At 37.5% G+C, this 23,915-nt stretch overlaps 1 protein-coding gene across 1 annotated transcript in view; it reads left to right on the top strand.

Annotated features, from left to right (window-relative positions):
- Positions 1–23,664, top strand: part of Slc5a8 (solute carrier family 5 member 8) — a 49,792-nt gene extending 26,128 nt beyond the window's left edge. The window contains exons 7-15 of the mRNA XM_047550818.1: positions 549–678; positions 3,766–3,854; positions 4,655–4,767; positions 6,274–6,341; positions 11,733–11,819; positions 14,745–14,950; positions 19,493–19,596; positions 23,101–23,180; positions 23,470–23,664. Coding sequence (XP_047406774.1) covers positions 549–678; positions 3,766–3,854; positions 4,655–4,767; positions 6,274–6,341; positions 11,733–11,819; positions 14,745–14,950; positions 19,493–19,596; positions 23,101–23,180; positions 23,470–23,595 — 1,003 coding nt within the window. The 3' untranslated portion in view covers positions 23,596–23,664. The remainder of the gene's footprint in view (positions 1–548; positions 679–3,765; positions 3,855–4,654; positions 4,768–6,273; positions 6,342–11,732; positions 11,820–14,744; positions 14,951–19,492; positions 19,597–23,100; positions 23,181–23,469) is intronic.
- Positions 23,665–23,915: the final 251 nt, after the last annotated feature.

Here is a 23,915-nt window from a genome sequence, read left to right as displayed (position 1 = left end):
TAAGGGCTGAGTATAAACTCTCCTGGAGCACACAGCAAATGTTATAATGTTGAACATGACTTGGAAGAACCTGTCAGAGGAATATAAGTTTTTATTTCATACTTAATGGGTGGTCTTATGGAATACATTGAAACACGTTTGGTGAGTAGCTATATAGATGCTAACCATTTTTAGTAGTTTATAATTACATTATTTTTAAAAGAAAAATGAGTAATCTTCACTGCTCTGTTGCCTATTAAAATACTTACTTCATGACATAAGGACCCAAACTAGTATAATTAGATACCATTATAAAGCTACCAATGCCCATGGAATTCCAACCAGGAGGCTATTCTCATTCAATGGAAGCATTTGTTATAAATATTTCCAGATATGTGTTGAAGTAGAAGATTAGACTAGAATTTTAAAAGTAGTAATTTGTTAACCAAAAAATAATGTACATTTGTTGAATATAAGCTTGACACTCTCTCCGATTCAAGCAACAGTTTTCTTAATCTTGGAGATAGAAATTACAATTTTAATTTGAGTCTTTGTTTTCCCTTCTTTAGGTCTCTCTACATCAATCTTGTGGGACTCTGGGTAATCCTCTTCTGCTCAGTGTTTTGTGGGCTTGCCCTGTATTCCAGGTACCATGACTGTGATCCTTGGACAGCCAAGAAAGTGTCTGAAGCAGACCAGGTTTGGTGCCAATGTCTTTTTTATACATGCATTAGAGACATTTGGAAAGCTTATTGTTAGGGGGAAGAAGAGTTCATGTCTTCACAGGAATACAGCAAATGGGCATAATCTAGTCATCTTTCAAAAGCATTTGGCCAAAATTTATTTTAGCCGATGAAGTAAGAATGAAGAGTGCCATATCTAACGTTAAAATGTTGAAATACCTGGAAAAATTTTAGGCCAGGTGTTAAACAGAAATAACTTAGGGTGAGGAGTAGAAATGTAAACATAGTTGAAAAAAGAATATACACAAATCGTGGTACTATAGAACATTTGGTGGATACTGTTAGATTGTTCACTTATAAACAGTTTATCTTCCAGTTTTTAAATGGTAGAAAAACATCTAATAAATGAACATGGCTTGAGTACTAATTATTTGATGAGATCCTGTGTCCAAATCTTTGCATGCTTCATTTAATTCTCACAACCCTGTAATCCTAACTTGATAGATGATAAAATGAATTTCAGAGAGGCTAATAAATAATTATGAGTACTTATCAAATACCATGGGCCAGGTACTATCCACACGTGCTTTACATAAATTTTAATTTTTTTATTTTCACAGCTGTGCTCTGAGGTAGGGACTATGATTATCTCCTTTTCAAAGATGAGGAAACTAAGGTAGAGTTAAGGTAACCAACTCATAAACCTGGAGCCAGGATTAAACCCAGGCAGACTGCCACTGGAGTCCCAAGAGCCTCAGTGCCATGCATTGTCTATCAAAGAGTGTAACTAGAGTTCGAATCCAAGAGTACCTGATTCCAAAAGCCAGTGTTCTTGCCAAAATTCCTTACTAAGACTTTCTTATACATCTAGCATCTAGGGTCTCATTGCTTGAAGATAAACTAAATTTTATGTGGATGCAAATACATCATTTACTTCAAGAAAAATGCAGCTTTGTAGGATGATTAAATGAGAGCATCTTGTAGCTGCATGTCTCAACCCCATCTTAACTTGACCTGTTTGACGAACAGTCCCTCTGAAGGTCTTGTCTACTCTGAAGATGGAGACACGATGTTCTTTCAGATTAAGAACATTTTGATTTTTATCAAACTTTATCATCTATGGTTAGTATCATGAGGACAAATAGGGATTTAAAGAATGTTTTTAATATATCTTACCCTTACCCTGGACCAAAAAAAAAAAAAAAAAAATTCTCCAGAGCATCTTACATTTGAGCCTCCTTGTTATAGACTATATTCAGGGCATCTTGCTTCCTGCATCTAGAGAGCTCTTGCTGACACAGCTCCCCTCCCCACAACTCCAGTAGATGAGTCCATTAGTGTTGTTAGTTAAGAATTAATTCAGGGGCTGGGATTGTGACTCAGTTGTAGAGCGCTTGCCTAGCATGTGTGAGGCACTAGGTTTGATCCTTGGCACCACATCAAAAATAAATAAATAAATAAAATAAAGGTATTGTGTCCATTTACAACAAAAAAAAATATTTTTAAAAAATGAATTCAATTAACATTTCACTGAAGATACAATACTAATTAGACAGAGTCAGTGGATGATCATGTCAAACCTTATCCTCAGAAGACCAAAGGTATATTCCACTACACTGATGATATATATCCCAGGCAAGCACAGCTAGTGCCTAGTTATAATTTCACTATTTTCCTACCTAGCAACCTTATCTCATTGACTCTACTTATACCTGAGGGAATCATTCAAAGTATGAAGGAAGCATACGAATAATTTTTGGGAAAATTGATCATAAGGTAAAAGAAATTTGGACCTCATTATTATGTTAATGATAAATACTTTACTTTTGCATATGATGGAATACTGTTTGAAGTTAAATTTTAAAAAATATCTTAGGAAAATTGGGCCTTGATTTCATTTAGGGAGAATTTCTATTTCTTTTTTCTTTACTTTCTTTTCTTTTTTGGGGGGTACAGGGGATTGAACTCAGAGGCTGTTGGCCACTGAGCCACATCCTCAGCCCTATTTCATATTTTATTTAGAGACAGGGTCTCACCGAGTTGTTTAGGGCCTTGCTTTTGTTGAGGTTGGCTTTGAACTTGCCATTCTTCTGTCTCAGTCTCCCAAGCTACTGGAATTACAGGCATGCACCACTGTGCTTTTTTTTAAGGGGGTAGTAAAGAATAAATAAGCTTTGAAGAAAGTAGAGAAAGCATTCCTAAAGTAACAGGAATTCTTCCATCTTTCATCCATATACTATTGCTAAGAGAAATCAGAGAGTCTATGGAAACTGACAAGAAAGAGATGACTTCTATTCTGCACTGTAGGATAAGTAATCAATAATGACTCAATGCAAATGAAAGGATGCTTTTCTATAAAATTGTCCACTTAGGACTCTTTTGATTCAAAAACTAATTTTTCAGAAACATGGCCAAGTAGTACAGTCCTAAAGTCACATACCTGTCCATCCTTACTTAATATTTATTTTAAACATTTACATTATTAGAAAACAAGTTGGTATCAAGAACTTTTTGTAAAGAAGCATGTTTCAGGGATTTGCTGAGGTCACACTCTATCCATCAATGTTTCACACTTTGTGCAAGTCAAATTTGGTTTTTAGTCTTGAGCAGTGACTCAATTAAATAGCTTTGAGGTATCGAATAAAGAGGATGCTACTCTCTTAAACACGGATGTGTGTAAAATGTTTCCTTAAGAATGAATCTTATTATTTCATAGAATAAAAGTTGCTTTTATTGAACATTTATTATATTCCATGTTCTATTCTAAAAGATCTTACTCTTTACATTATCTCTATGAGTTAATGTAACTTACTCTTTACATTATCTCTATGAGTTAGTATTATATTACCCCTGTTTTACAGATGGGGAAACCTAGGTTCAGAGAAATTAAGTAACCAAAGCCATATCTATTTGACTACAAGCTTGTTTACTTAACGATTGTCTTTTTGTTTTTTTAAGTGATAGTGATTAGAGTTTTATGTGTTTGAGAATTTCAGTTATGTGGAGTAACTTCTTCCATTTCTCAAAGAACACAGATGCATTAGGTATTCATTGATTTTATTCAATAACAAATAGTACTTGAGCATATTTTGGAATTTTTCAGCTCATGCCTTATCTGGTACTGGACATTTTGCAAGATTATCCAGGAGTACCTGGACTTTTTGTGGCCTGTGCTTACAGTGGAACACTAAGGTATGAACTATGACCCTATGAGCATGTTATTTCCCATAGGCATCTTTCTTTTCGTGTCAGTTAATTTGGGTGATAAAGCTGCATTATAGACATGACACTGATGACCCAAAGCAGGCAAACTTCTCCATATATCCTCTCTTTCGGTCTGACTCCTATCTCTCTGGAGTAGTACACTTTGTCATCAGATCCCACTTTCAACCAGGCTTCTGATCTCTAATATACCATTTCATATCCTATAGGGTCACAGAAATGATCACTTGAAGGTAGCTTTCACTGATTATCAAAAATTGGTGCCTATAAGTCACGGTTTAAAGCATGCATGTGGCTAAAGCATAGTCAACTGGCAAATTAGAATTAGATTGCTTACTTACATGTTGAATAATATCATCAACATGTACAGCATATGTTGATTAAAAGATTCAGAAAATTAATAATATTGACATTTAGGTCATATATTACTGAGGATTAATGATAGTTTTATGTACAAAATATGTATTTTACCATTGTTATATAATGATATTGAGTAATATATGTAAATTCTTTTTATAGACAGAAGGTTAACTGGAAAATAAAGAAAACATTAACTTATGCTTTCTTTTTTATTATTCAACCTGTGGTTGTTGTGTGAATCATTCTTAGATGACAACAGCTTCCAGAAGGAGGATGCTGTGACCATCGATGTTAGCATGGCAATCTGGTTACATTTTAGAAGTGTCGGTTTGCTTCCTTATTTTCTATTCCCACAAAAAGTATTTTTAAAATTAAAGTATTGTGCCTTAAAATGATTTTTCCCCTTTCAGCACAGTGTCTTCCAGTATTAATGCCTTAGCAGCAGTAACTGTGGAAGATCTGATCAAGCCTCGCTTTAGGTCACTCTCAGAAAGGTCTCTGTCTTGGATTTCTCAAGGAATGAGTGAGTTTCCATTTTCACAATTCCATTTTAGCTCAGAAATGAATTATTTGAGATTATAGAAATTCTTTTCCAATGAAGAAGTATTGTACCTCTGAGTGTGTGTATATGTGTGTGTGTGTGTGTGTGCATGTGTGTGCGTGCACATGTGTGTATCCCATGGCTCAATGCAGGCACAACCACATTTGCAATCAAGATTTGGGATTTACTTCAAACGTTTAGTTGTTAGTGGACCACACAGAACAATTTACAAGGGTTCTATTTGTCTGTCCTTGATAATGATCCATGACAAATCGACTTGCTAACATGTTTTTCATTTCTTTTTTTTTTCATTCATTTTTAATGGTTCTATGAACTCATTATGTTGAGGCATGAACCTTAAGGGCATCATAGACAAGAACAGGACAGATGATTTGAGTGTTTTTCCAATAATTTTAAGTACCCCAAACCATAATCGTGACTGTTCAGAACCTATCAAATGGAGCACAAAGCTAAACATATTAGAAATACTATTAATATTAGGACTGAAAGGCATAAAAAATAATTGCAATAGGAATTCTTTTAAAGTAATGTACTTCACAAAGGTATGGGTACTAGTATAAGTAAGATAGGATAACAAAACATGAGAAATGTATTAATTTTGCATCATGAGAAATTTCCCATTCTTTTTTTCTATATTTTTAATTTGAGCATGGGAAATTATATAGACTGATTTCAGGTAACTTTTGCTGGATGGAGTTTTCAAAATAAAAGTTTTCAGGGGGAATATTTCCCTAATTCTAAAAGCAATAGATGTACCTGGAGAAAATTTGGGAAATACTGAAAATCAAAAGAGGAAAAAAAAAAAAAATTCCACTGCCTGCACAGCCTGACACAACTGGTGGTGGATTGAGAATTTCCATAAAGAAGTTTGGGTACAATAACTTGGTAGAAGGGGAAATATGTTTTTCTTGAAGTGAGCTTACTTTGCAAGTTTAACAGGAGAAGCTTGGGGGTGCCCTCATAATTGAGGTCCTAAGATTTCAAACTTCCCCATGGTGTGAATTGCCCCTTCCCAGGAAAATGAATGCTGAAGGTCAGAAGAGTCCAATTTCTGGTGTGTTATGATTCTCCTCTCCTGCCTTATTGCCCAGACCAGAACTCTGGCAGGCTGAACACAGGGACCTGAGCCTTCCTTTATAGACAAATGTTTATGGAGGATTAAATTAATGCCACAATAGTTCTTAGTTTTAAAATCCCTATAGTTAATTCCAGGGATTCTTTCCTTATATAATCTACTCTTATAACTAATCCTGAGACACAATATAAGGGCTTTATTTGTCCTCTTTGTACACTGCTGATCTTGTAGGAAAATACCTCTTTCCTTGTTTTGCTGACTCCGAGGCGTGTGGCCTTTCTTCACCTCAGTCGCGTTACTCACTTTGATTCAAAAATGCAGTAGCCTATTCCATTGCCAATTCAAACTCTCTGGGTCAGAATTTTACCCTGCCTCTTATATCATCCATCTAGGTGTGCTATATGGAGTCCTGTGTATTGGAATGGCTGCTCTGGCATCACTCATGGGAACTTTGTTACAGGTAAGAACTGACGTCCGAAGGTTAAAGTCTTAGTCACTAAATTCTTTATTTTTTTTTTAATGTCCGTGTGATCATCCTTCCAGACTTCTTTCCAAATGTACATCTATGCATGAATGTATCAAGGCATAGAGATGACTAATTTATTTTATTAAAACTTTTGAAATTGAACCTTCTATTTTGAGATAACTGCAGATCCACATGTAGTTGTAATCAATAATACAGAGACTGCATATCTCTTTTGCTGGGTTTCCCGCAATGTTCATATCTTGCACAAACATCTTGCAATGGGAACTTCTTGATTGGACAACATCACAGCCAGGATAGTCACATTGGTACAGTGAAGATACAGAACAGTTCTATCACCACGAGGATCCCTCCAGTGGCCTTCACGACCATTCCTGCTTCTCTGCTGCCCCACTCTCTCCTTGACCTCTAGCAACCACTATTTTGTTATCCAGTCCAATAATTTTGTCATGTCAAGAATGTTATGTAAATTTAATCATATTGTCTGTAATCTTCTCTGATCTTCCTGGTTCTTGCTTTAAAAAGTGAATGTTGATAGTAACCTGGAATTTTTGTACTATGTGATGAGACTTTGGATCTTACATGGTCTATCTTAGCTGTCTTTCTCTGACACCACTTCAGTAGAGCGAGGGAGAGTACTTTACCTTTATTGCCACTTGGAGGTAGAAGTCCAGGTTTCCCAGTTGTCCTCAGTTAGCACCTCAGGGAGGAGCTCCTGGTTATGCTAGGTGTGTATGTGTAGAATACTATAAAAGACATAGGTGACATTAAGATTAAAGATAGCCATAGACCCACTCAAGTGTCTTGCACGGTGGATACTATGTGTCACTTAGCAGTGTGACACAACCTGTCCCTGGGAATTTCCAGTCCTGGCTCAGGGATTTCCAGGAGACAAGGCCACCTCAGCACAGATGCAGCTCTCCTAAACCTTAGAACAAAGGTTAGCCTTGCAAGAGTAGCTTCAACTCCCTTTGTGGAAGAAACACCCAGGTAGTGATCCAGACTGAATACAGATAAAAGAAGTGGGAGAGGATCTCCTAGACTCTGAGAATGGTCTCTGGATGGACACTCTTGCAATTGGTCTGGCCCCTAAGTGTTCTTGGTCCATGCCACAGGCTGACTTTTGTTATTGTTTTATCTTTTCTTTTCTTTTTTTTTCTTTTGCTGTCTTGAAGAGCACTATAAGACCCTTTATCACTCATGTGTTGTCTTTTCAGTATTTAAGTCACAAACAAAACAGATAAAGAGCATCATATGGTTTACTCAATAGAATTCCAACTGAATATTAGTATAAATGACATATTTCATTTTATCTACATAAAAAGGTTAAAAAATGAAAGGCAATAACTTCACATTTAGTATTTATACATGAAGAAAAACTAGACTGTGCAAACAAGAAATGTTTATTATGGCGAATTTCACTACTAGGCATAAGGTCCTCTAAAGAAACAAAAGGAGCACTTTCAAAGAGTGTCTAAGACCCATCTTCAAGGTAAATTGAACAAACGGGGAGAAATCGCCCTTGAGGAAGTTGTTTAACTAGGACCACTCACTGGCAATTAGGATGGAATAACTAAGTGAACTGGTGAGTACTAACACCCATTTCTTTGGGAGAACTGAGAGTAGCTAGGAACTGTCTCTGATAAAGAAATCTGTGAAACCCTGCAGAGCATTCCACAGTGGGTCTGTTGGTTTTTATTCTGCTTTCTGGTGTACTGCTGCCTCCTGTGCATGCCTCTGTTGTGGAAATTGCCACCAGGCAACACCTTCCACTAAAATCACTCTCGCCCCAGTAAGTGGGCGCAGTCTCCAAAGAGGAGGATGGTGTTTGTGCCAAGGGATGTCTTGAAACTGGAGTTATAACACCAGGGTCCATTCTCCAGGCCTCCCCAGGCCTGCTGCCTATGAAATGAGACCCATCCAGCCATGGGAAAAAAGGACAGGGCAACCTCTGTTGGCAGTAAAATGCTGAAGGGTGCCCTCAGACTGGCTCATCTGCAACAGACCGCAAGAATTCCTCCTGATTATACTTAAGCAGACAGGGCCCATCCACCCACCTACTAGAGAGCTGAGCACCAACTTTTCCATCTACTGGAAGATGACTTCACTGATAACATTGTTGACCTATACCCCGGAGGGTCGCACAGACCAACCCACCAAACCTGAGTATATCGCTTCCTGGTAAGGCCTTTACTGGTGTATTTGTCCAGTAGTCTCTTGGGCCTCCTCCATCACTGTTTCTATAGCCCCTGACTCCTAAAAACAGTTGGTGAGACTGACAGTCATTTGATTTGGTTGGACCACATCCAAGATCAAGTATATTTGATATCATCTAACCTGTAAGAATGCAGCTGGAATGAACTGCTTGAGGTGGTTTCTAAGACTCATCTTTGATGTACAATGAAGTCATCCCTGGGGAAGCTGGTGAACTAGGACCATCCATAGCTCCAGCACATGATAGGGTAGTCTCCACTGACACCATGACAGAGGTGGCTTTGTTTCTGCTGGGCCCTGGTGAAGTTCCTGATTCTCCACTAGGCTTTTCTATCTTTTAATGTCTCCACTGTGACGTTATCCAACATAGGAGCACCCTGTTATTAGGCAGGAGGATGGAATCACTGCAACCTACTTGGATTTTAGTGGTATGGGTGTAGGTGGGGTGACAGTTTAGTCTGTGGTGTTTGAATGGAAAGCGGCACTTGGTGACTAAAAGTTTTCTTTCTAGGCTGCTCCTTTTCTTGTCCTGTGTCTACAGAGGGCAGGATTTTCTTGAAGTTTTTTTTCTCCTGTACCTAGAGCTCTTTCTGGGTTAACTCCCTTACTGTAAGACTGGGTATATAAAGCAAAAAAGAAAACTCAGAGAATTCACCAGGTAGCCTGTCTGCCTTTTCTCCACCTTTCAGATTCTTTTCATGTTCTACTTATATTTATTTTATATGTAGCATCCAGGATGTTTAACTTCATTAAGAAGTGGAATAGAGAAAAATATGTCTGCTGTATCTTCTCAGAAGTGGAAAAACCTAAATTTGTTTATTTTTTGTTGTTTTGTTTTACCTTAAGGGTTCATTACCTCCTGCAGCATTTGTTAGCTTTATTCTTACAGAGAATATTTTTGGGTTGGAAAGCTCCCTCCTGCTTCTAGGCAATTGTTGTGATGGAGAAGATAGCCAATCTTTGGAATGGTTTCTCTGAACTTGGTGTGTACTTTGCCATCTTTAGCACATATGTCCCGGCATGGGCACCTAGCTCTGCCTAGAGCACCCTTACTCTCTACTTCAACTGCCTAAGTTTTATTTATTCCTCATCTTAAATGTCATTTATTCAAACAGACCTTTTATGTTACCTGGCTAAGTTTGAGCTAAATGTGACCAGAGTGCCAGCAATTCCTTTATCATCTCCATTGTTATGCTTTATTTCTGTTATGTGTTTGATTTGTTTGTTTTACTAAATGGTCTGTAATATCATGAAGGGGGAGGATTATGGGACATCTGGTGCCTACTTCAGTAGGCATTTAGTAAATTCAGCTTGACTCTACCTGTTTAGCTATTGGTACATAAATACCCACTTCCCACTTATTTGATCACCTTCAGTACTCTTTGACTATGTGGGCTCCTCCTCTGGGACTTTTGCACCTCCTCATTATCTAGAAACAAAGGTTGATACTGAGCAAAGCTGGAGCCCTCCAGAATCCTGCTTCAGTCCTAAGCTTGGGTCCTTCTGATTGGCTGCAGCTTTGAGCATACATGTTGTCAAAATAGTTTGATCTCATCCTTTATTATATGAGTGGATGAACTGGTACAGAAGCTCCAGGCCTATCCAGCACACCTAACAATAATGAATTACCTGCTTCTGAGCGTGCTTTTCTCCACATCACTGCTGTTAGCTCTTATTGCGATTGCTCCCCCACCTTCTTTTTCCCCAGTACTTTGCCTCTGGCCTGATTGTATGAAGTGAGATGTTCTCACAGAGTCATCATAACTCCAAGTCAGTTCTTCCTTAATTCATTGCAAACCAGGTCTTATTCCTCTATCAGATTCTGTTTTGAATATCTGCCTTGTGTCTCCAAAACTGGCTCGCTGATCATCCTGTTGTAACTGACTTCGTAGGTTGTGTGATATCTTTTCATCTTTGGTGGAGTCTCTTGCAGCCTAATGGATTCTGCCGCGAACCGACTCCTGACTGCTTTCCTAAGTTCATACCTACTCAGATAAAATTAAAAAAAAAAAAAAAAAAGTTCATACCTACTCAGACACCACTTCTCTCTCATCAGTGCCCACCCTTCTTTCTCTGTTTCACAAGATAGTCTTTAAAAATTGTTTTAATCAAGGACTACAGTCCATAGCTTTTAGCATTTCATTGACTTGATATTTTCTCTTTGATTTATCCATTTTTTGTTATTCCCCTTTCCTATAGACAGACCAAAATGTCCCCAATTCTTCCTTTTAAGGTCTTGTTCATTCTTTATTTCTAATTAATATGTAAAGCTGTACATACTTATGGGGTATTACAGGATGTTCAATACATGTACACATTATGTAATGTTCAAATTAGGGTAAATATATTTATCATTTATCCTAGCTTTTTTGAAATATACAGTTTATTGTCACATTATTATCTATAGTCATTCTTCTATGCCATAGGACACTAGAGCTTATAAAACTATAATTTAGTACTTGTTGACCATTCTTTCCTCATCCTTCCCTTTCCCCTACTCATGAAGGCTGCACATTTGACTCTTGGGGGTGTGCATGTCTTGGAAGCTTCTGTTATTTGTATTGCTCATGCTTCACATTGTCCATCTTATTCACTCTCATGGATTCAGCATCTCTACATCAAAACAAATGTTTCAGTTATCCAACTAGATTTTAAATATATTTCTGCATCACTTGGTACATCTTTGTTTTAATCATATTTTTCATTCTAGTCCACCCATAAAGAGCCAGATGAGAAATGGCACATGAGTTTCGTCACCATCAATGTCAACAGTAGTGCTTATCCACAGTTTTGCTTTGAGGAGCATTTTGAGACTACCAGGGCAAGGGAGTGCTGCCCTCTGTCAGAACAAGGATGAGAGCGTGGTCTTGACTTGGGCATCCGTTCCAGGGCTCCCATTATCTCATGACTCTGTCTTCTTGCCTTTCGTTGCCTCTTTTGAGGGTGCCTGAAGGAAGAGATGGGCAATTGAATTGAGAAGCAGAAGTTTCCAGGTTCCAGTGACCTTTTTGCCAATGACAAGGCTGCCATGAATCCAACTCTGATTTTCTGGAGGGGTTAAATACTTTAAATTCTCATCTTGATGAAATTATTTTGAAACATTTTTGTTTGGATTTGAAATTGCTAATTGCTAACATTATATTATTTTTGTAGGCAGCACTCAGCATATTTGGCATGATTGGTGGACCACTGCTGGGCTTGTTTTCTCTGGGCATTTTGGTTCCCTTTGCCAACTCAATTGTAAGTATAAAAAAATGAATATGTATAAAGTTTACTTTTCCAATAAAGAGACAATTTTACATATACCCCCCAGTTTTAAATATGCAATGCTTTGAGATCTGTCATCAGTTACTTGTCTTGATGACTTAAATTACTCATTTGACTTTGATGCTTTGATGGAGGGTACAGTGAAGTGCTGTGAATTGATACCTTGTGTATACGAAGCTAAATGGAAACTTCCAGAATTATATAGTGAAAATTTAAATATTCATGATATAACTGAAGGAGAAACAGTTTTCATGCATTTATTTTTTTTGCCCTTAAGAATTAATGGCTAAAAAAAAAAAAGAATTAATGGCTAGGATTTAAGAAAGGAGATCAATAGGCTTAGACATGTGAGATTTAAGAAAAATAAAGCTGGGGGTATCGGTGAGTAGCCATAGTACAGGAAAGAGAAGTAATAAGATTTTCACCACTTTGACCAGGAAGTTTGTACATTTGATATTTATAACTCTACCTTCCAAAATATGGTTTCTAACTCATAAGAGGTGATTATAATTGAGTATTATCCAGAAAGAGATAATATCTTTGTTCTCCTATATAATCATATCTGGGCTTAGAAAAACTAATTTTTAGTTGGAATAAATGAAATACAAATTATTTCTCTTAAAGCCACTTCTCTGAAAGAAAAAAGCCCAATGGTTCAGTTCTGCTATATGATGAAGTTCAGGAAAAACATAATAATGTACATATAGTTATTCCAGATGTTTATAGAGTAACTATTGGGCTATGACTCAACATGCAGAATTACATTTTCCTTATAAAGCATTGGAAATTGGCAGGTACTAATAAGGGCTATTATTATTATTATTATTATTATTTATTAATATAATTCTCGATGTGTCATGAAAAAGCTAGTTTGGTAGAAGTTCATACAATTAAAAAGAGTATTTTCTGTCATGCTTAGAAAGCTGAAGCTTTGATAAGATTCTTTGCATTATGAAATGCATAATGATTTATTGAGTGTTTGGGGAATAAACAAAGATCAGTTTTTGGTTCTTGACATTTATTGCTACCACAAAGTCCTCCAAAAGAGTTGTAGATGATTAGGTCCAACTTGCCTTTTTGGGGGGGAGACAGGAGGAATAAGATACTATTTTTCTTCTCATAGGAAGTACCTCTTCTTAACTATATCCAAGTTTTATACCGAAAGGTTGTCTGCCTTCCTTTTTTGGAGTGACTTTCTTTCTCTCCTCTCGTTCTCTCTCTCTCTCTCTCTCTCTCTCTCTCTCTCTCTCTCTCTCTCTCTCTCTCTCTCTCTCTCTCCCTTCCATTCAGTGAATATTTATGGACTAAGCACTGTCTTGGGAGTAGAGCTCTGGATGTTTCTGCCCTCGTAGGTTTTATAATTTTGTGGATCCTTGATCAAGTATGTTAGTTTTTCATCTCTGTGAACAAAATGTCTGACAAAAATAACTTAGAGGAGGAAAAAGAGTTTATTTTGGCTAAACAGTTTCAGGGGTTCAGTCCATGGATGACTGATTCCATTGTTCTGGGCCTAAGGTGAGGCAAAGCTTCATGGCAGAAGGGCCTGGCAGAAGAGCGGTACTCTGTTCATGGCATCCAAGAAGCAGAGGGAAGGGGAATGTACTGCAGGGAATTCCAGCTTTTATGGAGCACACCCCCAGTGACCTTCTCCAGGCAAGCCCCACCCGCCTACATTTATCACTCACTTAATTCATTCCGACTGGGATTGACTTATTAGGTTATAGCTCTCATAATCTAATTCACCTCTGAATATTCCTGCATACACAGGTACTTTTGGGGGGACTCCTCATATACAAAATAGAGCATCAAGCCATGTATCCCACTAAGAGTAAGCTAAGTTTGGCCTGTCAACAGATGGCCACCCACTATACCAATCTCATCTTATTAAAAAAAATGTGCTCCAACTATGTGTCCAGTAAGTGCAAGGGTACCAGAAGGGAAAAATTCTGATTTCAGCTCTCAAGGAGTTCATAGTTTATGAAAGAGCTTATGAAAATCCTCGACCCCAACGTGAATCTCCCGATCTGATCAACAACCTTCTCACTTTCTCACCAACACAAGTCTGTTTCTTACCCTGTAATTTCACTTTTATTATCCCCCTAACCTCAGATGCTCCTGCCTTTCCTCTCCATACAGAGCCTGTGGCTCAGGCCACCCTCACTGATCTTGATTCCTAAATGTCTCTACAGGGGGAGGAGCTTTCCAGCTCAGGGTTTACTCTTGTCCCTGTCATTTGGAACCAGGGCTTACATCATTCAAGACCTAACAGAACAGCTGGATTTCTGGTGAAAAGGGGGTACCCAAGTCTTATATTTCAGAGGGCACAGCTAACCAAATTTTCCCTTCTCTGTCTCCATTTACCTTTTGAGAGACTTGGTTTGGTTGTGGGCACTATCACGGTCATTTGCTAATTTCCTCCTATTTGTCCTACAACTCAGAATTTTGCATGTAGTCAAATATAAGGATAAACTGATATGTTCTCTGCACATATGGAGGGCTATTGGTTCAGATTAAATGATTAGGTGACAATTACCTTGCAGTCAATTATGTGACTGTTTTTGTTTTTTGGATGTGAAAAGAAGGCCAGAGAAGAGTACTGGCAATGGGAACAGTGGAAAAAATGGAAATATGTGATATTTGAAAAGAAAAATGGTTAAGAACTCATGATTGGTTAAAAGTGATGGAAAATGGAATGGGATTACAGAGGCTGCAAGGGTCTGGACTGAGGGACCAGGGCCCTGTGGTACCCCTGACAAGAGTCAGCGATCCTGCAAGGAAGTCTAGTTTTAGGAAGGGAGTTGGTGAATTTGCTTGGATCATGTTGAACTTAACTTTTTAATGCAATTTTCATTTCAAAGTACATTGTATTTTTCTTTCAAAAGCATTTTCTTTCTTCAGGGAGCAATTTTTGGCCTGTTGACTGGCTTTGTCATTTCTTTATGGGTTGGAATCGGTGCTCAACTTTATCCTCCACTTCCTGAGAGAACTATGCCATTACCTCTTGAAACCTATGGCTGCAACAGCACTTACAATGGGACGAATTTGATGATGGCCACCGCAATACCATTTTCTACTAGTGCTTTTCAAGTACACAACGTTGAAAGGTACCAAGTTTTATAACATAGCCCTAAAATTTATATGACAAAGAGAGAACTCCAGTTGCTTTTTGTCTTGTCTGTAACACTGTGTTTTTCCTGATTCTGAAATGGGTACAACCATTTCAGCTGAAGTATCTGACTGAAACATCTTAGTAAGCAATAGCAAAAGAAAAAATTGATATCTTCTTTATTTGTACAACAATTTCTGTCTTATCTGAAGATCTAAAGGAGACTCGAATATTAATTTAACAATTTTATGGATGAACTCTACCAAACACCAGCTCTAGCTGCTTAAAAGAATTATGTCTCTTTGAAAAACTTTTATAATGAAAAACTCAATTATAAAAGAAATATTGCTTATATAGCTTTGAAATAGATCCTTTACTATTATGGTTTAGATAGGTGCCTCAGCTCCAAAAGCTCATGTGTGAGTCCATGCAAGAAAGTTTAGAGGTGAAATGATTGGGTTATGAGAGTTTTATCCAAATCAGTACATGAGTCCTTTGATAGGGATTAACTGGTGATAACTGTAGGCAGGTAGAGTGTGGCTGGAGTAGGTGGGTCATTGTGTGCCTTTGGGGTACATATTTTGTCCCTGGTGAGAGCAGGAGTCTCTCATTGGTTCCTGATGAGATGTCCTGAGCTGCTTTCCTCTGCCACACCTTTCCACCAAGATGTCCTGCCTCACCTCAGGCCCAGAGCAATGGAGTTGGCCATCTGTGGAATCATCAGAGTCGAATAAACTTTTCCTCCTCTAATTGTTTTTGTCAGGTCTTTTGGTCATAGTGGTGAAAAAGCTGCCTAAAACATCTACTAACTAAAGAATGATTCTAAATCTTTAAAACTCTAGCAATGAGTTACAGCGATGACCTTGCTGAAGTTTTAAATTATGTAGTATATTTTTGAGCCTATGAACGCTGAGGTTGTCAGACTTAGTGAAATGATGGAGACCTGTTGGCAAAGGAGTCCTATTTGAATAGACAGGGATATGAGGGCAAGACTGTCTTTAGTGGATACATAAAAGCACAGGCTTAAAGCACAAAAATTTTATAGATATATTTGAGGAATGCAAAAATAAGGCCACTGTCCCAAACTATTGCCACAGTGCCAGCTTGCATAGAATGACACTATTAGAGAATCATTACTTTAGGGTCTAGATAAGGTGTCTCCTGGAAGAAAGAACATTGCCACACAGCCACTAACAGCAAAGCCATCTTGTCCTGTAGTGAATTCAGCTGTGAGAATGCTTGCTATTGGGACTTTGAGCCAGGTAAACTCTCCATGTGTAGAGAGGAAAGGTATTTCCAGAGTCTGAGGCACATTTGGCCAGCAAAATTAGGTGCTGTGTGGAAAGAGGTCAAAAAAAAAAAAAAAATGGGGAGGCAGTCTGGACAAGGATGAAGGGACTAATTGGAGGGGTGGGGAAAATCCCTAGAGTCACAAAGGGAGGAGAGACTAAGGGCAGCAAAGGAGGAGGACATCCTGAATTTCACCATTTTTCTTAGTATTTGTTCCAATTTTGTAAATTTCTCCTTTAATTTAAAAGTCTAAGGCAAAGTGGTTATTTGGATTACTGAAACAAATAAACCAGCAAAGGCTTACTATATGATTGGTACCATAATAATCACTGATATATTACCTTGTTTACAAAATAAATAAGATAACAAGATATAGCTCAGTAATAAAGTATGTGTCCAGAGTGTACGCAGCCCTGGAATTGAGTGCTGGCACTTCAGAGCAAACAAACAAACAAACAAACAAAAGAAAACCCAAACAAATAATTTAGCTAATAAAAAAGAATTTTTGAACATGAAGTACAAAAGAAGCGTTATCCTGATCATTTTAGAATGTCTCTTTATCTCATTCACTGTGGCTTTTACTTTCCAAGAAATCATAGTCTAACTTGAGAGGCTATGCCATCAAATGGTAAACTCAGTAAGCATGATAAGTATAATAACTAGTACATAGTAATTAGCTAATAAGTACTTGATAAATATTTGTTAAAAAGAATGAATGAAAACGAAATTGGTTTATAGATGAACCCCGAGACTCAGACATGTACATACTTCTTGAAGAATGCAGAATTGGTTTCAGTGCAGGAGATCTTAAAAGTCATTTTTGTCACAGAGAAGGAACTAAAATGGAAGTTGGACAAGAAATTTAGTAATTAAACCATACATTGTGATAAGTCCTGTTCATAGACTATCATGGGAGCCAGGAGGAGAAAAAACCTAACTCTTCTGAAAGGGCGTCAAGAAAATCTGCCTTACTGTGTTTGCTGTTGCTGTATCAGAACACCATGATCTGGAAAATTTATAAAGAAAAGAAATTTCTCTCTCTATTGTAGAGACTGGGAAGTCCAAGGGCATGGTGTTGGCATCTGCTTGACATCCACTCTGAAACTGGTCAGAACCTTCCTGCTTGATCTCTCTGATGTTTTCAAAAACTTGCCTCCCTTCCTATTTTACATATTGTTCTTAGCAGGATGATTGACCTCTATCAATTTTCTCTATCAAAGCTTTTGATAGAGCAATTGTTTTAGAAACAGATCAGATTGTGTTAGTCCTCCAGTTAAAATCCTGCAAAGTTTGCCATTATCCATAGAGTAATATCCAAACTCATACCAAGTCTCCAAAGAAGCCCTTTGCCTGCCTTCTATCTTGTACCATTCTGGGTCTTGCTGACTGTTTTGCTCAGTTGGCTATCTCTCTCTGGGGTGCTTTCCTCAAGAACTTTTTGTTATTCAGATCTTAGTTCAAATGTTATTTCTTCCCAGATGTTTTCTTTTACTATCATTATAGTATAATTCTTCCCTGTTCACTTCATTAATGTCACATCACCTTATTTTATTTTCTATATGGTACGTTCCACCACTGGAAATTATGTTAATTTGTTTACTTGTTGATTGAATTTCTCTTCCTGTTAGAATGTGAACTTTACATGGACAGGAACCTTATCTTCTTACTTACAGTTGACTCAAACATTAAGAATAATACCTGGAACATAATGCAGAATTGAATGAACAAACACAGTATTTTAGTATGTGCATTAACCAGATTCCTGTTACTGTAATAAAATTCCTGAGATAATCAACTTAATAAGGGAAAAGGTTTATTTTGGCTCATCGTTTCAAAGGTTTCAGTCCATGGTCCATGTGGCCTTTTTACTTTGGGTCTGAGATGGCACAGTACAACATGGCAGGACTGCATGGTAGAGGAGGAATGCTCACTTCGTGGAGGCCAAGAGGCAAATGGAGAGAAAGAAAAAGAGGGAGAGAGAGAGGGATAGAGAGAAATGTCCAAGGTCCCAGTATCCCCTTTGCAGGCACCTCCCAATGACTAACTTCATTCTTAGTAGGTCCCATTTCCTTTAGGTTCTGCAACTTCCAATAGTGCCATGGGCTTGGGACTGAGCCTTTAATACTTAAGGCTTTGTGGACACTTATTCAAACTATAGCAGTATGTCAACCTAAAAGACTGAGTGTGAGGACCAAGAGTTCGAGCCGAAATGAAGATGGACACCCAGGGAAAAAACATGGATCCCAGTTGCTCAGAATAACTTTTACCAAAAATGGCATCTGAGGGCTCTGGGGTTTTATAGACTTTAAAAAAAAAAAGGTGTTTTTTACAATTGTGTTTGTCAACAGGAAAAGAGGATATTGATTGTTTGCTGGTCACTTATATGTTTCAGGTGAGGATTTTGATAAGCAAGGAAAAGCTTTTACTGGGATTGTTTATGTATCTTTATGGTGTCAGGGAGTCCATGTGAGGTCACAGGACCTAGGTGATTGTGGTCTCATGACCTATGTTTCCCCTGGGCTACAAGTAGTTTGCATCCTCATTCTTGTAACATTATAAGTCCTTTGTCAAACGTATGGTCAAGTTGAAGTCAGACTTTTAATTCCTGATTTCATAAGTGAAAATTAGAACAGCAGATTATGACATTATTTAATATTGCATTTTTACTTTTCTATATGAATCACTGACACATATTTACAGTCGCTAGTTGTTTTAGTCAGTTTTTGCATTTCTGTGATCAAAATACCTAACAAGAACAACTTAGAGAGGAAAAAGTTTATTTAGGGCTCATGATTCCCAAGGTCTCAGTCCATAGGTGGCTGACTCCATTGCTCTGAGCCCGAGATGAGGCAGAATATCATGGGAGAAGGGCCCAGTAGAAGAAAGCTGCTCAGCTGATGGTGGGGTAAGGAAGCAGAGAAAGAGAGGGAGAAAGGGGTGCAGGGAAGATTACCCTTCCAGGGCAAGCCCCCAGCAACCTACCTCCTCCAAACATGCCTATCTGCTCATAGTTACCGCCCAGTCAGTTCATTCTAACTAGGAAGGACTGATGAGGTTACAGCTCTCATAACTGAATCATTTCACCTTTGAGCATTCCTGCATTAATGCAATTTTGGGGGCCACCTCACGTCCAAACATAACACTAGTAGTATTACATAAAATCATTGTGCTTGCTAGGCAAGTGCTATACAGCTGAGCTACGTTCCCAGCCCTATATGAAATCCTCAGTTATACTTTTGCTGTCTTTTAGGACTCCACTGATGGATAATTGGTATTCTTTATCATATCTGTACTTCAGCACTCTTGGAACTTTCACAACGATATTTGTGGGGATACTTGTCAGTTTACCCACAGGTAATTATCTTAACATTAGTATTCTTGTATTTGCCTCTGTATCAGTTTTTCCTGTATCTGTTTTATAGCTGTTAATGTTATCTTACTGTGATCTTGTTAACAACTAGTTTAATTATTTCTTCCATTTTACTCATGGGAGATTTGAGAGCTCAGACTTGAAATCAGAAGACCTATTTCTGTTGGAATCTTGGTTCCATCATTTAGTAGCTGCATAAACCTAGGCAACTCACATAATGACCTTGAACCTTAGCTTTCTTATGTGCAAAATGAGAATGATAATAGTTGAGCAGCCTACCTCACAGGCTGCTATATGATAAAACAAAGATGTTTGAAAAAAACTATATATAGCTACCACAAAGATAAGGATTTTGTACATTATCTTTATAGCAACCCTATGCCAGAATCTTTTTGTTGTCCTATATTGGTTCTTTGTAAGCTGTAAAAATGTATAAATACTAATGGATAATAATTATAATCTTTATGTCTAAGCATAGTATGAAGGCTTCCTAAAAATGTTCATAGGCTTTAAAAATTACATGTGTTTAAAAAAAAATCAAACTGATAATACACAGAGTATAAATTGCTGTGGAGCTTTTATCCTGGGAATTTATTTTGTCTTCATTGGGTGAATTCTCTTGGCCTTTCTCCTATGTGGGGCTCCCTGTAATATATATCCCACTGGTTCTAATTTTTATTTACTCCATTAATTGAATGGAGCACATTCTTGAGAAAGGGTAAACAACAGAAGAGGTTTGGGAAACTTTTCATGTCTGAAAAAAATCCTAATTTGAAAATAACTCACCTATTTTCTAAGAGGTTGTTTTAATTTTCTTCTAGGTTACTGGGTTTCTGTTGCATGCCAGTGCCACGCTATTTCCGACCCTTTGCCTGTGACCCATTTTTATAACAACTGTCTTGCCCTCAGCCCTCAGCAGGACCCTTTTAACCTGAAGACCCATGTTTTCCAGTTTGGGGCATTTTCATATCTTATTTCTTTTGTAATTTCTTGCCATTTTCTGTTTTCTCTTTCTGGAAACTCCTGTTAGTAAAATGTTTGAGATAGGCAGTTCCTCTCATTTTCTTGTCTTTTCTCTACAATTTTCTATCTCTATATGTTTTAGGTTTACTGTGTGGATTTTTTTCATTTCATTTTCCAGTAATTCTCAAAGGAGCATTTATTCCAGTTTTGAGAACAGTCTGTAGGGAATGAGGCAGGCAGGAGGCTACTGTAGTAATCCAGGTGAGAGATCACAGAGACTTGGGTTGGGGTAGTAGCGTGGAGTTGTTGAAAGGACTAGACTCCCTAATTCCCCACATCCCTTCCCGCATCCTTAGCACCCAAATTAAGGGAAGCCTGCACTGCCTTCTTTATCAAGGTGTTATAGTTAGTCTAAAATCTCATACTTTGTCCAGATACTTCTGATGTCTTTGCATGCTTTATGCTACAAAGCTGCCATTTTATAAAATCATACTGTCAACTGCTATTTTTTGACACCTGGATAGCACTGCCTTTCAAACTTCTGTGACATTGTATTGGTAACTATAAAGTTTGTAACTATTTGTTACTCCTCAGTTATTTTAAAGTCTTCTCTTTCTTTTCCAAAAGTACTGTTTTTTCTAAGTAAAAATCACCAGCACGGTAGGTTTATTCCTTATCTCTTTTGATAGACATTAAGACATATTTTAAACGATTCTTACTAACTACCTAATTATTCAGACCTGAAATAAATCTAGTCTGTTTTCTAGTACTATTTGATCTTGACCCTTATTCTACCCTCACTTTTAAAAAAGAAAACAGGGTATTAGAGTACTCCTTTTGAATATTCCCTCCCACTTAAATGCATTCATTCTGATAACTGTACAGTTATTTTTTTATTTTAAAAAGTAATGCTTTATGCAGGTGAGCAAACATCCAGTAATACAAAAACTGGTTAATTTAATAAATTATTAATTAAATTAAATTAATTAAATTAAATTATTAAAAACAATTTCATAAATTATTTATTCCTACTCCACAGCAGCAGTGAGCACCTTGAAGAAACCTGGTAATATACAATTCTAAGTTCCTTAGGAAATATATTTTAAAACATACTGTTCATCAGTTAAATGGGGACCATTATTTCCTTAGTAACCCATAAACTATGAAGGCAGTGATTGTCTTATTCATCTATGTCTTTCCAGCATCTAGCAGAGACTTAACACATAGTAGATACTCAATAATGTTGAATGAGTGAATTTAAAGTTGATCTTATCTCCCCCAATACCGATTTTCATAATTAAAAGTCTATTACTTGTATCAAAGTGGTGGTTCTCAAACTTTAGAGGGCATAAGAATCATCTTGAAAACATGGCAGAAATTCGGATTCAGTGACCCTGACTGCAGGGATTCTAATTTGGTCAGGATAGGCTGGAATCTGGGAATCTGCATGCTAAGCACATCTCCTAGATTTGGATAGAGGTTGTTTGAGAACCACATAGACAATTTTAAAAAGCATCCTCTTTGATCCACAAATAAAATACCAAATAAATAATTATTTTTCATGAAGCAAAACCTTAGGAAAAAGGATTTGAATCAAACATCAGTAAGTAGATCAATTTTTAGTTAATTATTTTATTCAACAATTCATAATTTCCTGCATTTTTCCTCATACCTCAATATTTGTAGCCACCAAATTGGGGAAAGGTAGTTCTGCCAGCTAAAGCAGAGACAGATAGTTTGATATTTTATTGGTGGGTCATGAAAGTTGCTTTTAAGCCAGTTTTCCTATCAGAATAGGGGCAGATAACTCTCTTGTTGAGCATTAGCTGAAGTAGTTGGCTAACTTTTAAGAGCTAGTTATCCATTTCTTGCTCCCTCTCCTCTCCTCTCCTCTCCTCTCCTCTCCTCTCCTCTCCTCTCCTCTCTCTCTCTCTCTTTCTCTCTCTCTCTCTCTCTCTCTCTTTCTCTCTCTCTTTCTCTCTCTCTCTCTCTCTCTCTCTCTCTCTCTCTCTCTCTCTCTCTCTCTCCTTACAAGGCTCATATTTATCACAGACTGATTGAAGAATGGTGGGCTAAATCTTCAGCATGATTTAAAAGTTTCTCTTTCTCTTCTTGCTTTATGAATCCACAGAGTTGAATGTATATAAAAATTAAATGCCTGATATTCTCCAATTTCATCCATTTGCCTGCAAATGCTATAATTTTATCATTCTTTATGGCTGAGTAATATTCCATTGTATGTATATTCCACAGTTTCTTTATCCATTCATCAATTGAAGGACATCTAGGTTGGTTCCACAATCTGGCTATTGTGAATTGAGCAGCTATGAACATTGATGTGGCTGTATCTCTGTAGTATGCTGATCCTTTACTCCATGTACAAACAGAGAAACAACATGTATCCATTTGTTTATAATAAAAAATAAATAAATAAAAAAAATTAAATGTCTGTTTGATGGGATGTCACCATATAGTTACAGGTGTCTTTTTAGCAAAGTAATAATGATGTTTTTTTTTTCCTCCAGGGGGAAGAAAACAGAACTTAGACCCCAGATTCTTACTAACCAAACAGGACTTTTTATCCAATTTTGATATTTTTAAGAAAGTAAGTTGACTTTCATTTACCTTAAATTAGGAACCTGGGCTTTATCCCCTGAATAGAACACTAGTCCTCAGTCTCTTATTTGACCAGGAATGAAAAGGGAAGGTGTTCATCGATCCTCTGATGATGATCTGTGTCTGTGTCATTCTGTGATCTCCTGATTTATCTCTCTCTCCCTCAATAGGTTACAAAGCTGGTTCACAGAAATAGAAACAGTAGTAACATTGATTTATCATTGAATAAATGAAGTTTCTTATTTTTCCTAATCACCATGTTAACATTTTCTTTTTAGAAGCAGCATGATATAAGCTATAAATCTCATCCAGTGGAGGATCTTGGGACTGATAATCCTGCCTTCAACCATATTGAATTGAACTTCACAGATCAGAGTGGGAAGGTCAATGGGACTCACTTGTGAAGCAGCTGCAATGCAAGATGACCTTAAATGATGCCTCAGTTTTATGTCTTCTAGATATTTGGATCAGATTTAGATCTTTCTTTCCTTCCTTCCTCCCTCCCTCCCTTTCTCCTTCCTTTCTTCCTCCCTCCCTCCCTCCCTTTCTCCTTCCTCCCTCCCTCCCTTTCTCCTTCCTCCCTCCCTCCCTCCCTCTCTTCCTCTCTTCCTTCCTTACTTCCTTTCTTTCTTCCTCCCTCCCTCCCTCCCTCTCTTTCTTCCTTTCTTTCTTTCTCTATCATGTTGTGGAGCAATGCATTTTTTGTTAAGAAGTCCTAACTTTC

Source organism: Sciurus carolinensis, chromosome 4 (genome assembly GCF_902686445.1).
Source record: "Sciurus carolinensis chromosome 4, mSciCar1.2, whole genome shotgun sequence".
NCBI classification, from domain to species: Eukaryota; Metazoa; Chordata; class Mammalia; order Rodentia; family Sciuridae; genus Sciurus; species Sciurus carolinensis.
This window is presented reverse-complemented; position numbering and strand designations above follow the sequence as displayed.